Source organism: Tasmannia lanceolata, unplaced genomic scaffold (assembly GCF_043159265.1).
Source record: "Tasmannia lanceolata isolate RefF3 unplaced genomic scaffold, GAP_Taslan_0.1 ptg000012l, whole genome shotgun sequence".
NCBI classification, from domain to species: Eukaryota; Viridiplantae; Streptophyta; class Magnoliopsida; order Canellales; family Winteraceae; genus Tasmannia; species Tasmannia lanceolata.
The window spans coordinates 29,250,707-29,271,793 of NW_027518689.1; the positions used below are offsets into that span (position 1 = coordinate 29,250,707).

General features: G+C 38.6%; 1 protein-coding gene across 1 annotated transcript; it reads left to right on the forward strand.

Annotated features, from left to right (window-relative positions):
* The first annotated feature begins 428 nt into the window (after window positions 1-428).
* Window positions 429-20,706, forward strand: AN3 (SSXT family protein). Its single transcript, XM_077391998.1, has 4 exons — window positions 429-645; window positions 7,010-7,086; window positions 19,895-19,988; window positions 20,058-20,706. The coding sequence occupies exons 1-4, from the start codon at window positions 565-567 to the stop codon at window positions 20,457-20,459; spliced, it is 654 nt and encodes a 217-aa protein (XP_077248113.1). The 5' UTR covers window positions 429-564; the 3' UTR covers window positions 20,460-20,706.
* The last annotated feature ends 381 nt before the right edge of the window (window positions 20,707-21,087 follow it).

Below are 21,087 nucleotides of genomic sequence, written 5' to 3' on the forward strand. Positions count from 1 at the left end.
CGTTTGGATGCGCTGATTTTAGAATTTTGAATTTCTTCAAAATTGTAGCTAAGAGACAAGAGAAGAAGCGGACCAACCGTCGTTTTTGACTTCTCGCCCTTCTTTAAGAAATATCAAGATGCGGGAGAGATTTTTAAAACCTAAATTTCTCATTTAAAATCCAAGAAACGCTGTCAAGACAGCATTCTGCAGCTTCATCATGAACCCTCTTTTATAGTGTTTTCAAACTAAAAACCTGGATTCTATAATCCTCCTAAGATCAATTTTTCATAAATTTTTTTTTTTTAAAAAATTCAAATTATCGTGAGAGAGCGAGAAAATCTAATATGGTGACTTATGACTGTCTAGTCCGACCGAACGGTCCTAAGACCAACAGACATGTGGTCGAAGATTTAGGTCGTAGGTTTTCTTTTTTGTTTTTTGCGTGAGAGAAAAAAGGAAAAGAAAAGCCCCAAAAAGGAGAGACAGAGAGAGCTAGAGAATATAAAAAGGGTAATAAGAGCATCAAAAACTAAAAACCCTCTTCTGCGTTCACTGTTATCTGTTCTGAGAAGCAAAGAAAAGATGCAACAACACCTCATGCAGATGCAGCCCATGATGGGAGGCTACCCACCCAATGCTGTCACTACTGATATTATCCAACAGGTTTAGCTTTTCACTTGTTTTTTTATTATTTTCCTTTTCATGGTTATTACTATTTTGTTTGGCAGTATTTGATGTTTGGATGTCCTTTTTTCCATTGTTTGCGAATGGGTTTTGCATATTTTCATGTTTCATTCTCTGATCTTCTTTAGGTGGGTGGGGGTTTTTTTTGGAGCGGGGTTTGGTTTTCATGCTCTTTAGAAGGGTTGGTCTTGTTTTAGAAATAGGTAGTGAAAATTTGTTTTGTGGGTTCTGATGATGGATGTTGGATTGGTATTGGGTGTTTTTGATATTTGTTGGTTTGCACAATTTTGTTTCGCAGTATTGGATGTTTGGATGTCTTTTTTTTTCTCCATTGTTTGCAAATGGGTTTTGCTTATTTTCATGTTTCATTCTCTGGTCTTCTTTAGGTGGGTGGTTTTTTTTCTAAGGGGGTTTGGTTTTCATGCTTTTTAGAAGGGTTGGTCTTGTTTTAGAAGTAGGTAGTGAAAATTTGTTTTGTGGGTTCTGATGATGGATGTTGGATTGGTATTGGGTGTTTTTGATATTTGTTGGTTTGCACAATTTTGTTTGGCAGTATTGGATGTTTGGATGTCTTTTTTTTCCATTGTTTGCAAATGGGTTTTGCTTATTTTCATGTTTCATTCTCTGGTCTTCTTTAGGTGGGTGGTTTTTTTTTTTTGAATGGGGGTTTGGTTTTCATGCTCTTTAGAAGGGTTGGTCTTGTTTTAGAAATAGGTAGTGAAAATTTGTTTTGTGGGTTCTGATGATGGATGTTGGATTGGTATTGGGTGTTTTTGATATTTGTTGGTTGTGTGCAAAAATGGGTTTTTTGTGGTTTATGATATGGTTTTGTTGGGCGTTCCTTTTTTTAAAAAAAAATTTATTGAAGGAGATTAGTGGGTTTTGATAAAAACTCTCTTTATGGTTTATGATATGTTTTTGTTGGGATTCCTGTTTGCCTTTTCTGATTTATTCTGCTTTCCACGTTTTTTTTTTCTTGAAAGAGATTAGTGCTGGGAAAGTTGCCTTATTTACCACCCACAAGTGGGTGGCTTGGGTGGGAAGGCAAGATGCAAATATGGAAACAATTGCTTTTAGGTTTTCTGGGAAGGCAAGATGCAAATATGGAAAAAATTGTTTTTACGTTTAGAAAAACCTAGTTATAAAAGGAGAATTCGTTCTCTGTGTGGCATGACAAGAGTGTGAAAAGAGGTGCGTCGGCTGCTGCCTCTTTGGCTAGAGAAAGAGAGAGAAAAGAGAGAGGAGAGAGAAAAAGAGAAAGAGAGAAAGAGAGAAGACAAAGAGAGGAAGAAGAGAATGTGGGCTTTTCTTTTTGGGTTTCCTCTTGTGGTTTTCTCGTCGGGTTTTCTCTTGGGCTACTGTCTTGTACGGTCTTCGGTTCGGAAGCAAGGAAAGGGTTCGGGTTTGTGGGTTTGGGTTAAATCCATTGTAATCCCTGTATATTGTTTTTCTCATAGTGGAAGATTGCGTTTCTTGCCTGTGGAGTAAGCTTTGCCGAACCACGTAAAATATTGGTGTTCATCTTGGGGCTTGCTAGTTTATTTCACTTTTCCGTTTAATTTGTGCACAATCGGATTGGATTTGTCCGGCGGATTGTCTCAACAATTAATGGGTTTTGTGTGTTTGGGGGATCTTCATTGTTTTTATTTTTTATTATTTTTGATAGGTAGCTGTTATTTAAATTATATTTGGTTTAGTTAGGATTTCAGGGTTGATGTCGCAGGTAATTAGCGCTTATGAGTTCTGATCACCATGCTTTTATTTCCTTTTTTTCCCCATAATAAAGTGCTTTTTAGAATGATTTATTGTCTCTTGCATGCTTACTAATTGGTTGAAATGGTTTTCTGCTTTTATTTTTAGATTTGATTGCAAGTGGAGTAATATTGATGAGCATCCTGTAAAGATATGTGGGTAGATATGGATTTCTTAAGAATGAAAATGCTCTTCACGCTTGGCTGCATGGTTTTTTTTTTTTTTTGAAGATGTGTATAAGCGGGTGTTGGAACTTGTTGTTTGGGGAAATTTATGATGCCTCTCATGGAAATCTAAGGGATCCATTTGTTACATGCCTAGATAGGTCCCACTTAGAGTGGAATAAATCAATTTGGTATTTTAGAGAATAAGATCGGATCTTACCAAATCTGATATATTTAGTAGTTAGCATGGATTATAATACTAATATAGATTAGGATTGATCATTTCTATGTTTATTTCCATCTATTTCTATGTTCATCTTTCAGTGCTTTATATAAGCACATGTTACGTTAATGAAATCAAGAAAGAAGCTATCTTAGAAATTGTGTCTTTTTGCACAAAGGAGGACTGATCCTTCCCTCGAAGTGGATCAAGCGGCTGATCTTCCCTCTAAGAAGATCAATCACGTTACGAACCATTTCAGGTCCATAACACCGTTACTCGATATGCTAAATATTGATTGTACACACATTGTAGGGTAATTCAGGTCTATAGGTTTTGGGGTTCAATTCTTCGATGCGAATTATTCTATTACGGAATGTTTTGTGGTTTAGGCCCTGTTTGTTTTGGATTTTAAGAACCGATTGTGAGTCCAAAACTGATTGTTGGATTCACAATCTGTTCTTAAAATCCAAAATGAACAGGGACCTAGCAATTCTCTTTGATGCTCTAGTTGTGGAGATAGAGGCCCTGCAGGAGGTGCTAATTAATGTTGTTTTCAATGTTTATCTATCCATTTTGAATTGATTGTGAACCTCACAATGCGGTATATCAGATTGGCTGTGAGTTCCCTTCCTTGATTAGCACTAGGTTTTCAATGTTTTTGGGTAATCCAGGTCCATCAGGTTTTCTATGTTATGTAAACAAAACCCTTTCCATTTAATTTAATACATGAACACTATAGAAATTGAATTGAGGGAAAATAAAGTACCCATATATTTAGAAATGACTAGACCATAGCTAGTAGTCACCTTTCAGGTTATCTTACCCGTTTTCTATAAAATCGTACCCTACGCTTGACCCAGCCCTTGCGAAGAAAATTAGGAAAACCAAAACCTATTTTACATATCAATATGATATTTGAAATCTAACTTTCCATTCCATAGTGCGATGTACTATCTTTATCTTTTTTCTGAACAGATCATAATAGATATTTTATTCTTTTTTTTTCTAGGTCATGCTTGTAAAAACTATAGAATTGCTAGTTTTTTCTATAAGTTCTGTTCCTGTTATAAGTCTCAAATCTTGATTTACATCATTCACATGATGAATGTGCTACATTGTGTTATCTCTGCTTTCGCTAAAATTCGAGATTGGGTTATGAATATTACGCTCTGGAGTTAGTGTTTTGATAATGTTTCTGATATTAAGAAATTGTGAGTTTGTGATCGGTAAGGCCAAGAGGCTGACATAGTAGTAGAGCCTATAATAATAAAGTACATAACTATTGTTTATTTATTTTATGACTGTATTACTCACATAATAATGTTCTTTAGTAAAAAGATCACTTCAAAAAAAAAAAAAACACGAATGCTAGCGTCACGCGGCAATTTGCCGCTTGAAATCACGCGGCTTCCTATTGGTTGTCAAAAGCCGATCTGGTGTGGTTTTGGTCGAGCCTTACTAGGCGTATTAAATGTGGAAATAACTTTCTATTAACAGCGCCAGCGTGACAGACAAAGTAATTTTCTGTGCTTTCTCGTCTCCTTTATTTGGAAGTCCCATCAACCACCGTCTTGGCCTCACGAATTCATCTTCAACCCCGTCTCCGCCCAGAAACCCTCTTGCAGCTGAAGCTCTTGGAAGCTCTCAACCTTCCATCTTCTGTCAAAGAACAGCAAGATGGTGATATGGGCGGCCTGTTTATTGGGAAGGAGAAGCAGGGTTATGTTTTAGTTTGACATGTATGGATATATTTTTAGGCATCTTCTCTGTGATTTCTCACTTCTCCACTTATTCTCGTGGGGTGCTCTCTTGTCGTTGTAAAAATGTAAAGGGGAAAGAAGACAAAAGAAAAGGTTCGAATTTTGATGATGAAGATGGTTTCTTGGCTTCTATATTTTTTTTCAGTTATTCTTTTATCGGGAAAGATGATGACAGAATCGACTTGGGTTTTGAATGGGTTTCTTTCATCCACAATGGAATTATTTTTGGCAATTCTTTGGTTGGGTTTTCTAGATAGGAGGAAAACCCTCATGTTTTTCTTTCTTCTGAATTAAAGGGCCCATGAGCTTTGTATTTTTCTTTTTCTTTTCTTGCCCCCATCTTTTGCGTGGGTTGTATTTTGAATCTTTTGTCGTTTCAATGTCCATTGAAGGCGCTTTTAATGTTTCTTTTGTGAATGTGTGATTTAATGGACTTGTTTATGGATTTTTTTAATGTCCCCTATGCTATGTCAATTGAATTTTTCTTACACTTTGCACCCCTCTCAGAAATGCACATGCAGGATTGTGTTTGATTTCGATAATGAAATTGATTGTCAGAACTCATACAATACGTGGGCAGGTTTGTGTTTGAAGGAAAGATCCAAAGCTAGATACCTTTAGGATTGTAAAGAAATCCAAAGTCTTGAGAACCATAGCCAGAAGGTCCACCCTCAACCCATGGAGGAGACCATCACTTAGACTCGTGAAGCCATGGAAAGCACGAGGATTGTCGTTTAGTGCTAGGAATTCGGGAAAAATAGAGTAAGGTGAAAACCTACTGGTTGTGATGGCTTCGGAGAACAACAACGATGAGAACAGGGATGTGAGAAACAGACAGGTTGCAGGGAAAGCTGTTTCCGCATTTAATGCAGCCTACTAAGGCAGATAAAGTAATCTAAAACCATGCCCTCTTTTAACCTCTCAAAAAAAAAAAAAAAAAAAAAAACATGCCGTCTTTTGACAACCAATAGGAAGCCGAGTGATTTCAAGCGGCAATATATTAGCAATCTACGCGCTTGCCGCTTGAAACTCTTTCCAGATTGTCCCCGTACCTGTTCCCGCTTGCTGCTTCTTATACCCATGTTTGCACTTCCTGTTTTTGGGTAAACTATGGACTAGGCTATCAATCTACCAGTGGTACTTTCATATTACGGCATATATGTTTCATGTTACAGCACATTATTATATTAGCAAGCACCAATTCAGCTATTACCATCGTAACCTTCTCTCTTCTCTTCCAGTTTATAATGGTTGCTCAAATACACCCAGCTTGCTTCTTGGTTTTTTTTTTATTGTTTCAAGTTTCATTCATCCATCCACTTCAATAACAAAAATGAGCAGTGTACACTCAACGATGAAATTTACAATGGACCTCCATTTTCATTCTAAAAATTCAAATTCAATGTTTCTCTGTTACTGGTATTTCTGGCAATTGGTTACCTATTTGGAATTAGTATGTTGCTGATGGCTATTGTTATTTGACTATTCCGTGTTAATCTGACAGCCACACTTGGAGAAATTCTATCATAAACTTGGATAGACACAACACAAACAAATCTTTTGATTTGTATGTGGTTCCTCTGGTTGGAGTTTAGAAGTATGACATGGAGGATTGAAAATATTTTTTTGTTTATGGCCTCAACCAGTTTTTAACTGTGTGGCTTTTTTGTAATTTCAGAACTCTAGAGCTGCTTTTCATTATTGTTTTAGCTTTAATATAAAATCAGTGAGTGAATATTTCACTGACCGGTTGCCTGGCATTTATGAAAAGGCGATTTGTTTTGTTGCTTGCTGATAATTGATAGATTGTGCCATTCTCTTGTCTTCTTCCATCCATTTAATAAAATGATCAATTTATCCTTTTATTATGAATTTTAGTTTTTTGATTAGTTTTTAAATCTTGCCAGTTTCAATCAAGTTGTGTGTTGCATTTTGTTGATTTCCATGTCAAATTCAAATTTTTGTGCATTAATTTGTTTATGATTCAGGTAACTAAGTTAATGAATCGAGAGCTTGTATTTGTGGTTGGTAGGTATAGACTTAGTTGCCCACTGTTGTGAGCATGGCCAACAATTTAATGAGGGAAACTGATTGCTTAGTGTATTAGCATGTTCTAGGTGATTATTAATAGAATCATTGGCCAAGTAGTAATAGGTCTTTATTAGCTGGATCCTATATTTTCTCCGTGCAGAGGAGAATATACCTTTTCTGACAATTTCCTGTTCGCCCTAAAATGTTTCTTTGTTGATAGGATAAATGTGGAAACTTTTAATTGACAACTAGTACCTTTCTTCTCAGCATCAGCCAATTAACTTCTCTGAATCAGCTCACTTGTTTTGGACTCCTTCCGGATTTTGTTTACCCTTCTACTTTTATTTATTAGAATAATGATTAATTCTAGCCGCCTTAAGTATTTTTGTTTCATGTTGAATTTACATTTGCAGTATTTGGATGAGAACAAGGATCTGATTCTCAAGATACTTGACAACCAGAATGCGGGCAGACTGTCTGAATGCGCAGAGTAAGATTTTCCATCATTTAATAATTAGGCATGGTCAAAGTAAGATCTTACCATAGTTTTTTGGCATGATTTATTAATCTAATGTTGATTCTAGAATTCTTTTGGATCTTTTTTAGAGTCAATATACGGTTCAAAATTTTTCATTGTTGACTACAAATCTGATATTTATCATAATTAAGTTTTATTTCTAATGGAAGGAAAATAGCGGTTTCACAATTCTTGAGTATTGTTATTATCTTCTGTTTGTTCAATGGCTTCTCCAGTTAATTGATAGTATGTACTAGGTCACATAAAATGTTGCAATTTTTCGGTTATCATAATCTCAAACGAACAGGGCCTTAGTGAGCTGACAAACTGAAAATAAGTTTCGAGCTGAAATTCTTGCTTTTAGTTCCCTGCAGCATCTTAATTCTAAGGAGAAATGTATGAAGTAAATACTACCACTAAATAAGCATAGATCATGATGTTTTCTAGAATATGAATTTTGGTTTGGTATTGCTTTTGAGACAGTGACAACCTCTTATTCATGCAGAAAGCATGAATGACATTTCTCTAGTTCTTGAATGATCACTAATGTTTCATGAATGCACAGTACAGTTGTCAGTTGTCGAGTTCTCATCCGAGTCAGAGTTTTTCCCTACCAAGTTAATCAAAACTATTTTGACTTGCCCTAGTTAATGAAAATTGACCATACTGATCATTGACTCACCTATGCCGACTCTCTTTTACCTTGGCCGAGCTCTCTTCTGAGTCCGAGTTTTGAAACACTGGAAAAGATAGTCATCTAATCAAGTTTAGGCCTATAAATCTTATCTTGGACAAGTTGTAAATGGATGGGCAACATGGAAGGGTTTTGGGAATGCAAAGCTATGGTTTGTGGCTAGGGGTGTCAGTTTGGGCTCGGGCTCGGGCTCGGAAGCTCGCTCGAGCTTGGCTCGATAAGGGCTCAGCTCGAGCTCGGCTCGAATCCTTAATGAGCCGAGCCCGAGCTAGGCCAGGCTCGGCTCGTGAAGGATTATATATATATATATATATATATATATATATATATACATATATATATATATATATATATATATATATAGAGAGAGAGAGAGAGAGAGAGAGAGAGAGAGAGAGAGAGAGAAAACGGTTCCTACACATATGTGTAGAGAGTACTCTACACACTAGCTTAAAATACAGTGGGGGCCGACATTGTTTGGGTGATCCAAGCCATCCATTTTAAAGGCCCTCACATAGATAGGGTGTCTACAAAAAATCAGATTCATAGGATCATCCCAACCCTACGATTTGTGGAGGTAAAATGGATGTCTTTAAACCTTCACAAATTAGTCCATTTTTTGCCTTCACAGTTCGAATGGTTAGGATGATCCTATGGATCTGATTTTTTGTGGACACCCTATCTATGTGAGGGCCTTAAAAATGAATGGTTTGGATCACCCAAATAATGTGGCCCCCACTGTATTTTAAGCTAGTGTGTAGATAACTTATCTACACATATGTGTAGGAACCGTTTTCTCATATATATATATATATATATATATATATATACACACACACACACACACACACACACACACACACACACACACATTTTGATATTGACACTGACCCTCGTGTCTTTTGATATTTTTTATCCACCCAATATTCTTACCTGGGCCACCCATTTTGCCAAAAAAGCCACAATGAATACCTTTAAGTGGGCTGTCCATGGGAGAGTTAGGGTCGAAATATCATTCCCTTTTAATAAAACCCTTCGAATTAGGGCATTAAAAGGGGTCTCTCATTTTTTAAGGGTTTTGCGTAGAGCTGCTAAGAGAAAGAGAGATTGGAGACTTTGGACTTCTTCTCCAGTAGTCCCGCCGGAGATCCGACCATCTCCCCTTTACCCCATCATCATCTCCACCCAAAGCCCTACCACTTCACCTACACATTCTCCCATCAAACTCCTTTTTTTCTACTTTTCTCTACTTGCAGCCACTCCATTTTTCCGGCAAGCCTTGCCGGAATCCGGCAAAATCACCATTCTCAGTCATCTTCAAATCTCCATAGACATCATCAACTACCCCTTTCAAGCCCTCCCTTACTCCCCACACCACCATCACTAGATCCAAACCCATTTATGTCAATCCCAAAATCCAGCCACCAAACCCATCTCCATTGATTCCGGCAATCTTGCCGCAATCCGACCAACCCCATTACGCCCATACGTCTCCACCGGTCATCTTCATCCACCACCACTACCAACTTCTTCTTCGTTTCATATCTAGGTGAGAGGCACCATTAGGGTTTCTTAAAAAGGGTTTGTGGATTTGGAGATTGACGAGCTCGCTAAGGCTCGCGAGCCTGGCGGAGCCGAGCCGAGCTCGAGCCTGTTCGAGCCCGAGCTCAGGTATTGAGCTTAACGAGCCGAGCCGAGCTCGGCCAAGCTCGGCTCGGCTCGTTTACACCCCTGTTTGTGGCTTGGTGTTAGTGGTTGTTTTTTTCCCAAATGACATGTATCAGAGAAATGGGATTAGTCTGAAAAATGGCAGGGAACTGTGTTATTGGGAATATGGTTCCCGAGTTGTATTTTGTTGGCCCTTGTAAATATTTACGTGGTAGAGAGAGAGAGAGAGAGAGAGAGAGAGAGAGAGAGAGAGAGAGAGAGAGAGAGAGTTTTTGTGACATCTACTCTCCTTTTCTTTTCATTAATGCTGGTTAATGACCAAAATACCATTACAGATTAAATATACTCCAAAGAAAACGCATTTAATAGCACTAGGATCTAACTTGTCATGACTCGGAGACAACTGATGAACAAAACACACGTAGAAGGGTTAAAGGAAAAATAGGAACGAGGGAACATATTGGAATATGGAGATTGACTCCATTATGGAGATTGACCATCGAGAAATGATTAGGGCATAAGAATTATCAAAATCAGGTTGTGAGAACAACATTACTCCAAAAGGATTTAGGAACATTCATATGAAATAAGAAGTCTCTAGTCACTTCAAGGAGACGGCGTTTTTTATGTTCCGCCACCCCATTTTGTTGAGATGTATAAGCACGTGATGTCTGGTGAACCATACCAAGCTGCTATAAAAAAGCCTTAAGGGTGCCGATAAATATTCTCTGGTATTATTTGATCTCAAGATGAGTATATAAGTAACTCAAAATCAAATTGAGTTTTAGTTTCAGCATAAAACGATTTAAAAATGGTAAATCATAAAAAAAAACTCAGAACGATATTTTATTAGATAGAGTCAAGTCTTCTTGGAATAATCATCTCTACAAAAGTAACGAAACATTTGAAGTTCCAGTAAGGCGAAACATGAATTGGACCCCCCACATCTAAATGGGCTAATGTAAAAGGACCAGACACATGACTGTCCACCCTAGACTGAAATGATACCATTTGATACATCCTAAATTGACATAACTCAAACTCAATAGATGGTACTTGATTTAACTTAGGAACTAATTTCTTCAACATTTCCAGCGATAGATGACCATGCCGACTATGCCAATGAATCAGAGACAAAGAACTTTGAACTGCACTAGTAGCAGTTCCTCCATCTATGTGATATAACCCACCAGACTCGTGCGCTCCACAAATCTTCTTCGTCTTTAGATCCTAAAAAACACAATGAGAAAAAAAAAAATGTAACTGAGCAATTAAAAGCTTTTGTTAATTTGCTAACAGGCAACAAATTAAAGGAAAATTGCGTAAAAAGTAAAAAGTAAAACCGATGATAATGTAAGATTAGAGGTGGGATGAACGACACCTGTGCCAAATTCTCTGGATGATGTACCATCAACAAGGGTAACATTTTGAGAAGAAGAAGAGGACTGTAATGACAAAAAATACTTGAAGTGCCTATCATGTGGTTGGGAGCCCCCGAGTCAATAACTCAAGGCCTCGATATAGAAGAAAGACACAGAAGTACTACATGTCTGGACAAGAGTACAGTGGATTGATGTTGCATAGTGTCCTGAAGAGGAGTTAACTTAGCACTCTTAAACAAAGTAATAATGTGTCTACTACCTCGGCCAGTGCTTCCGCCTCCCCCATTTTCATAGCTTGCATCATGACTGTTATGCAAATGTCTTGCATTCTGGCATTGTACATGACCCTGATGGACCAGTATGCGCTACGCACATGCGGGTGGTGCAAGGGGCAACACGCCCCTGCCATGGTTTACAAGGCAGTGCCCCGGAAGGAAAGTTTAATTTTTAGATTTTCACTAGAGGGTATTTCAGTAAATTTCTTCATGTAGTAGCATTGATATATAAGCCACATGTTAGGGTTACGGGATTAGGTTTTTCTTCGTGCTTTCTTGGCCAAGAAGAAGAGAAATTGTAACCCTAGACCAAACTAGTGCAAAATCTTCCGCTGTGGATGTAGGCAGACTGTTGAACCACGTGAATCTTGTGTTTCTTATGTGATTATGTTCTTTGCTTCGTGTCTTGACAATTTTTAATGCACATCTTGTTTGATCCTTATTCGAGAAGGTATTTCTCGGTTTTTCTACAATGACCAAACTGATCATCTCAACTACCCCCACCACGATTGAACTGACCACCACCACCACCACCACCACCACCACGACCAGGTCCCGTTGCACCGCAAGGGAAGATTCATAGTAGTCAATCCAACGCTTGGATCAGAAGATGTAGACCGCTGAATTCGAGAGAAGGCTTCTGTTATGAAAGTTCACTACCTACAAGAATCTGTGAGCAAACAGGTCCATATTCTGGTTGAAGGCCTGGAAGGATTTGAACAACACATGTAACTTCACATATTTTTCTCATAACATTAATGTTAGTGGACGAGGGGCTAATAGATTTCTAACTCACACGAGTCCATCAATGCCGAGTAAAAACCAGTTAAATTACTTTTCCTGTTGCAGATGAAAATAATCTGTAAAGATGTCATTTCCGAGTCATATTATTAGATCCAGAGAATTAAACACTCTAGTATGAGCTCAAATATGCTTGCAGTGTAAAAAATCAAAGATCTACTGATCTTTGGTTCCATGTTGTTCCATAACAAAGTCATGGTTTGTGCATTCTCTTGTATCCTCGTTTCATAGTTCTTTTCGTCCGAGATAGGTTTATTAACTGTTCAGTACTTCAACTTACCTTTTCCAATAAGAAAAAACGGCCACTGATTTGGCCCACTGGACCTAGTTGCTTTCATTAAGTTTAATTGGCATCATTTGAATGACTAATTCATTCGTATTTACCTTAGTTTTCATACAACAGAAAAGTATAGAGATCACTAACCAACTAAGGAGAATAGGATGGCACATTTTCACATGGCCAAGGAGGTAGCCCTTCACCTTCACAGGACTGCGCGCGGACACACGCACAGAGAGAGAGAGAGAGAGAGAGAGAGAGAGAGAGAGAGAGAGAGAGAGAGAGAGAGCAGTCTACACATGGAAATGTTTTGGAGTAAATTTGTCGAACAGCTGGTGGCAAGAAACAACTTCCAATTCCATACACTTGCACACAACATTAACACATAATATAAATCTGCACCACAAAGGGCTCTCCATACACAGTAATATGGATATCAAAGCAGCAACGCTTAAGATCATGATCCACCAAAGGAAAAAAAATAGCGAACTGCAGACTGCAGGCACGTTCATATATAATCAGACCAAGCCTAGATCTGAAATCATGACCAGATCTAACCAAACTATGTCTAGATCTGAAATAACGAGCACATCTAACCACTTAACATCCAGATCTGACCCATGCACATCCAGATCTGTAATTTTCAGTAGCTACAACCAAGAAAAAATAGTGTGCTATCATGATCTAGCTTTAAACATAAAAATTGTTACACTTCTCTTGAAATCACGATCTGAATCACAAGATTGAAAAAGCTGTGAAATCCTTTACACCTTGTTTACCTTTTTCTCCCTGAAGTTTTGTGGTTGGTGGTTTTATGTTGATCCTTGTGGAGGTTGTATGTATTTCAAGCATACATTCATACATACATACGTACAGGGTAGTTGGCTTTAGAAGTTGTGTGACTCAGAGTGTTCTAGTTTTGCTTCTCTGTTGGGGCTTGTTCGTGTCTAAATAAATGTCATTCAACAGATATATGACCACTTGATAGGCATATTAAACCTAGGAAAGTAGTCAAATGGACCACTCAACATTTGGGGTACCACCGTCAAATCAGATGGATCTAACTATCATGAGTGGTTTAATTCTCCAAATTGTTTACTAGAAGAAGTTCAAAGGTGGGATTCATAAATGGGAGAATCAAGAAGCCTAAAGAGAGCAATCCAAACCGTGAGAGATGGGAAATTAGAAAACCTTATTATTATGTTATACTTGCTACATTCTATTCAACCAAGCATAATTAGGGTAATCTTATTCCCTTATATATATATATATATATATATATATATATATAGAGGAAAAGGATTGTACACTCGAGTGTACCTAACCTTAGGTACGCTCGAGTGCCAAATCACATGGGTCCCACATTTTTTTTGGTCATCTAAACCATTCATTTGCAAGGCCCCATCATAGATAGGGTGTGTACCAAAAATCAGCACCATTGAATCATCCTAACCCCTCCAAAACTGGAGGGCAAAATGGGCAGATTTGTGGACAAACAGTGTCTGCCCATTTTGACCTCCACAAATGGATAGGTTAGGATGATCCTATGGAGCTGATTTTTGGTATGCACCCTATCTATGATGGGGCCTTGCAAATGAATGGTTTAGATGACCAAAAAAAATGTGGGACCCATGTGATTTGGCACTCGAGCGTACCTAAGGTTAGGTACACTCGAGCGTACAATCATTTTCCTCATATATATATATAGGGTAAATCTTATTCCGAAGGAGTAAAATATGTTTGGACACTAAGAAAATCATATGTAGACATGATATCACTAGCCGATGCTTGTGGCATAAGGCATTTCAAAAAAAAAAAAAAGGTTTGTGGCATGAGGCTATGATGCTTGCTCTATGGATCAAATTGTGTAGAACTTGCCAACTTGAATAACTATCAACCAATCGCTCCTACAATTGGAGACGTTAAAAGGAAAATAGATCAGAGACGAATCTTTTAGTTCTGAATGGGGCTGAATTGAGATTTTGTGTTGCATAATGCTTCATTAGTTTATTATCCTTGAGTTGGTGACAGTGGTAATGAGTGATAGTGCTAACATGGAAGTAATTGAGGGTATCATGTTTCCTACTAGGAAGGACGAGTTGAAATCTAGTCCTTAAAAGAAAAGGGCATACTAAAAATGTTTTGGAAACTTTATTCCCGTAACAGATGAGACCAATTACTTATAGTTCTCATGCTCCTACTCTTGAGGGATAGTTGTCTACACAAATTAGTATCTGTATGGGTACCCATGCCAGCTATGTTGCATGGATTTGGATTCACATGTCGGGGTCCGACACGGATTCGAGGTGTCAGATTTGGCAAACCCCAAAAAGTAGGATTCGTGGATTCGTTAAATTAAATAAAATAAATTTTAAAAATAATATATATATATATATATATATATATATAGAGAGAGAGAGAGAGAGAGAGACGTATAGAGAGAGAGAGAGAGGAAAAGAATTGTACGCTCGAGCGTACCAAGCTTATGGTACGCTCGAGTGCCGAATCACATGGGTCCCACATTTTTTGTGGTGATCCAAAGCATTCATTTGCAAGGCCCTATCATAGATAGGGTGTGTACCAAAAATCAGCACCATTGAATCATCCTAACCCCTCCAAAAGTGGAGGGCAAAAATGGGCAGATTTGTGGACAAACAGAGTCTATCTGTTTTGACCTCCACAAATGGATGGGTTAGGATGATCCTATGGAGCTGATTTTTGGTACACACCCCATCTATGTAAGGGCCTTTCAAATGAATGCTTTGGATCATCCTAACAAAGTGGGCCCACATGTGATTGGGCACTCGAGCGTACCATAAGCTTGGTACACTCGAGCGTATGGGCCCACTTTGTTAGGATGATATATATATATATATATATATATATATATATATATATATATATATATATATCTATGCATGAAAATTTTGAGGGTGGAGGGTCGAGGTTTTATTAAGAGAGTTGAGGAAGTGGCAGGGGGTCTAGGATCAAGGCACTAGGGTTTTTATTAAAAGACTATGGGTTATTCTTTCATATACAAAAAAGTTAAGAAGAAAACATGTTTATAGGAAAAATATACATGATTCACATTTTAAAAGAGACCGCTGAATCGGATTCACCCGAGAAAACAAAATTCATGCGGGATACGGCTACGACAAGAATCTGGGTGTGTCCCACGCAAATCCATGTCTAATTCGCATATGGAGACGGGTTGACACGGATTCGGCACAGGAGGCAAAGAATCCATGCAACACAGCATGCCACATATTTTTTGTTTACCTTCACAAGATTTTGGGTTCCAGAGATTCTTGAGTACTTCTTTTACAAGATGGTGGTATTCTTGCATCTTCTAAGGTTGCTGTCAAGCCTTCTCCACCTCAGCCATCTTCTCAGGATAATTTTGAGGGGCTACCCTTTGTTGGATGTTATTCCTCTCGTGGCTTGTGGGATATGCCATGAGTGTGGTCGCGGTTTATATCACTGTTTCGGAGAACCATTTTATCAAACACACGCCTTTCCACACCCTGGAGTCGGTAATTGTGTTTCTAACCTTGGCGTGCTAGACCCATAACACCTAACCCAACACATTCTCCCAGCCTCAGTAGTCAGTATTATCATCGTGGTTCACATTCCTTGCCTCTTACCATGCCGGAAAACTTACACATACTTTTGATTGCCCCCACTGCTACAACTCTCAATACCAGGTGTTCTTTCCTAGTGCTTTAGAACTGACGGGGCATCTTTAGCCTATGTTACATCAAAGGCTTCGTGATGGACTTCACAGTCGGGCACCATATAATTTCTCAATAATACAACCACATTTAATATGCAGTTCATATAGATATAATTATGTAATGCATTATATATAGTATACCACTAATGCAATTACTATTTTGGTTTCGGTGTGCATTTCAATATCATTTAAGTGGGATGGAAACATTTCAGTCGTTCCGTGTCGGTTTCGGTGGAAATTTAAAACCATGCATTTGGGTTCTACCATAGTTTTAAATTTCAACCGAAATCCGAAATTTCGGGTTTCGGTCGAGACCGAAACCGAAATCGGGTATACCCGAAACGTTTCAAAATTTCGATCGAAATTTAAGGAGTTTCAGCCAAAAATCTCTATTTTGTGCATGTTTTAATATTTTCCAAATTTCGGCCGAAATTTTGTATGCGATAAAATATTATTTAAACTGATTTCGTAGTAATTTCGTTTTGGCTGAAATTTGGGTTTTGGTGAGGACCGAAACGCATCCGAAAACCGAAATTTGAAACCATGGGTTCTACGCATGTTTCCTCTTTGGTTCTTTCATGTTTCGGATGTCTATCTTGTAAGAGTATTCAACGTAATTTACTTTACAGATTTTCTAGCGTCCATGGCAGAAGGTATTTCGCAGATGGTCTGTTGCATCTGACAGCAGCCACCTCGTGAATGAAGACAAAATCTGCTGAAAAGTGAACCTCTGTGGCTGCTGTCAGATGCAACAGACCATCTGCGAAATGCCTTCTGCGATGGATGCTAGCAAATCCCTTTACTTTATATTTCCTACCATACTTCATAGTTTCCCAACTTTTATCGGAAATGCATATATGAGATCAGACTCAATCACGCCAAGAAAAAACATACCAATATTAACTTCTATGTTGTTAGTGAAATGATCAATATGTAAAATTTTACCCCATATACTACTAGCTAAAATTGCAAATGCTTTTACTAATTGCTTCACTACAAATCATCACATACATTTGATCAACAAGCTGAGTATGTTCCAAGAAACATATCAGTATGAGGGAGCGTCTTAGAAGGTAGTCGAATACCCCTAATTAAGGACATTTCAGTCATAAGTTCCATTTTGTATAGAAGTAGTTGCAATCATCATTTAGATATAGCCATTTAAAAAAAAATCGTCATTTAGATATAATGAGAAGTTATTGTAATCTTCATTTAGATATAATGAAAAATCATATTTACTCCCTCATCTACATGAATTCTCTTCTCCTGTGTTTCATAACACGGATGCGGGCCAAAATACGGCCAAAGCAAATTCTAGACGACTCGGTGTTGTGCGATCAAGTACTAGATTGATGCAGAAAGTCGGAGTATTTTTATTTACATTGTAACAGTTTTTAAAAACTCATTGACACGACAAGGAACTTGCCCGAGTCGACAAGGATTTTTCTTGGCTGCGTTCCGCGTTGCTACATATCTGCACTAGTACAGTTTAATAAGATTGTTTTGGTAGGATTTGTTCATCATGGCCGAGTATGAGTTTTTTTCTTTTCTTTCTGTGTATGCACCTGTTTAACTAGTGTTGTGAGACATTTGTAGTGATGGAGATCATCAATTTGTGGGCGTATAGAAACTTGGAGATGTATGAAGACATGTGAAAACTTAATTCTTTTCTTTTCTAGTATCTTTTTTATTTGATGTTGTGCTAGAACTAGTTTTATTATCTTGTTGCTGGGATTGGTAGTCATCATGGTTCAGATTCTTTGTAATAATGATTATTACTTCATAGAGAACTGTCTCTGGAACAACCCCCCCATGCAGTTCCTTAATCAAACAAATTGACAGAATTAAGTAAAGAAGAAAATGTGTAAAAAGGTTAAAAAAGATGCTCAGCTCAAATCTCCAAGGATGAGGAACCGACCCGTTGAGCCACCGAATAACGTTGATGGAATCCCCATCAACCACCATGTTAGTTACCCGATCGTTGGCAAGTAACTTGATGCCTTGGTGGACAGCTCCCACTTTAGCCTTCGAAGAATCCGTTACCTCGATATGCCCCGCATAGGCCCACATGACCTCACCATTGTCTTTCCTCAAAACTCCCCCATGCTAGCAGGACCCGGGTTCCCCAAACTAGACCCATCAAAATTAAGCTTCGGAAAACCCAGCTCGGGATGAGCCTAAACTTGAACAACAGTCTGCTTATTCTCCTCACTGTGACACACAACTCTCCACCTTTCCCATAAATCATAAGCGGATACAAATTTGAAGCAAGGGATAGCTTTAACCAAAGCAATCGTTAAAGCGATCACTTTGATGAACAAGTAAAAAGTACCTATTGTGATCCCGTCAAAGACCCTAGCGTTTCTCTCCTTCCAAATAACCCAACTAGTAGCAAGAAAGGCTACTTTCTACAAAATTCTACCCTTTCTCTTTCAAGGAGCATCCACCCACGACTCTAGAAGATCAATAAGTTTCTCAGGAAACACCCAAGAAATACCAAACCTGCATAATAGTTTACTCCAAATCTCCCTCGCTACTCTGCAATGGATAAACAAATGATCCACAGATTCTCCCGCCTCAATACACATGGAACAATGGTCGATGATGATCTTCTTTCTTTTTTCGAAGGAAGTTGACAGTCTGGATCCTATCTTGAATTGCCACCCAGCCTAAAGTGCAGACTCTAGGGGGAGCCTTGATTGACCACACTCTTGCTACATTGGGAGACAGAGGGCTAACCATGAGCTGTTGACCATGAAAATCCCGGATGAGTTCCAGATACATACCCGTTTATCCATTCCATCTTGCTTGATGTACCCCTCCAACATTTCCATCAACCGGCCAATAGATGCAAGTTCCCGATTGAAGAAATTTCTACGAAATTGAGGAGACGATACCACAGAACCGTGAATCCATGAGAAATTATCTTTCACAAAACCATCTCTGTCAACAATAATGAGGATTAAGTCAGGAAAAATCTCTTTCAGCGTCCGATCCGAATACTACCCCCAAAATTTAATCCTCTCCCCAGAGTAAATTCTAAATCTGATCCCCGGAGAAAATAACTGAGAGACACTTAATATGTCACGCCAAACAGTCATCCCGGGATGTCTAAACTTGTCTTCGGATTCCCAAAGCCCGGAAGCACCTCCATATTTGCCAACTATGACTTTGGCCCAAAGATGTGACCCTTCCTCACCAAACCTCCAAAGCCATTTGCCAAGGAGAGCAATGTTCATATGCTTGATTCTTCTGATTCCGAGACCCCCACACTTTATGGGTTTACAAACCTTCTTCCAATTTACAAGGGAAAAGCCTCTTTTTTCATCGCTCCCTCCCCAAAGGAATCACCTTTGTATTTGCTCGATTCGGTTTACAACCATGAGATGCACGAGAACCTGCTGATATCAGCTTGATGTCAAAGATGACTTTATGAGGCCTGCATTGTTCTCACCCTGGGTTCTCGAGGTGTCCTCTTTAGGCTTCAATGGGCTCACTTCATGTTGCATTTTGCCCAAATATTTCCATTCACCCTGCACACATACACACAAAAATTAAAGATCTCAGACATCATTATTATTATTATTATTATTATTATTGGGAAATGATTTTACCACTACACTCTTTTGATATGTGGCGAAAGCTTCTTGTCTTTGAGTGTTTAAAGGGCTGTCAAAAGGATATTTACAGTTTCCAAAAAGCTCTGACAAGGCCATTTAAAAACAAAACAATATGTAACTGTCCCGACCTATCAAAAGAGTGGAGTGCAAAAATCATTTCCCTTATTATTATTATTATTATATTTTTTATTGACATAGGGTTTATTATTATTATTATTTGAATGGCAAGTAGTTACCAATCAAAAAAAAAAGAAAAAAGAAAAAAAATTGAATGGCAAGAACTTGAAATTATGAGTGCAGGTGGTTCAAAGAAGTTTATCTGTTATTTCAGGAATCAGGCAAAGCTTCAGCGGAACCTTATGTATCTGGCTGCCATTGCAGATTCTCAACCCCAACCAGCCGCCGCCGCCGCCATGCATCCCCAGGTACCCATATAGCCCAATATCTTTTACTTAATTTCGGCATTCTCTAACTTGAAATCCATCTTTCTACAGTATCCTCCCAATGCCGTCGTGTCGCAAGGTGGCCGTTACTTGCAACAGCAGCAAGCACAACAGATGACCCCACAATCGCTCATGGCTGCCCGCTCTTCAATGATGTATGCTCAGCAGCAGCAGCAGCAGCAGCAGCAAGCCCTTCATAGCCAATTGACCATGAACTCTGGAGGGAACAATGGGCTCCACATGATGCACAATGAGACTAGTGTTGGTGGAAATGGGGGACTTTCGGCCGGAGGCTTTCCTGATTTCAGTCGCAATGCTGGAGTGACGGGTGCGAGCAAACAGGATTTGGCCATTTCAGGAGCTGCCGAAGGGCGAGGTGGCAGTGCGAGAGGCCATAATGGAGATGGGACTGAGCCCATGTACTTGAAAGGGTCTGAAGAAGAGGGGAACTGAGTTGGTGGGGGTGTCAAAGATGCTGCGAAGGTAATAAAACTCTGCTGGTTATTGATGTTTACGTTGTAGGTTCTTAGGGGTAAAGACAGATTATATTTCCGTACTTGAGCTTGTGGGTATCAACTTTTATTAGAATGAACTCGATAATGAGTGTCTGAAACCTTGTTTTGTGTGGCTTGCATTGTGGATTAGTTTCTTGTAAATTGGTAGCTTGTTGTAGGAATGGATGATGCTTTGACCTTGTTCACTTGTTTGTCTTTCTAAACCCATTTCTCCATGCTTGCTGTATTTGATTCTCTCTAGCCCATTTCTCTTAATTGCATTAGAAGTAAATTGATTTTGATATTTTTCTAGGTTTGTTTGGTTCCCACCAAAATAGTATTTCCCTGAGAAATGAAAGTAAAATGATGTCTTTTGTCTCTTCTTCGAGGACGTTTGATTGCCATGCACTGTTCATTCTACTTTCATATTCTAAACTAACATGCTTTTTAGTTTCCTCCCAACTCAATATGAAAGGCAAAGTAAACAGGATTTTTACTTCTTTGTTTCCACTTGGAAAATGAAATCATTTAACTTCTACTCAGCGCGACTTTGAGTGATTTAAAAGGAGGGTGCTTATAGAAATGGA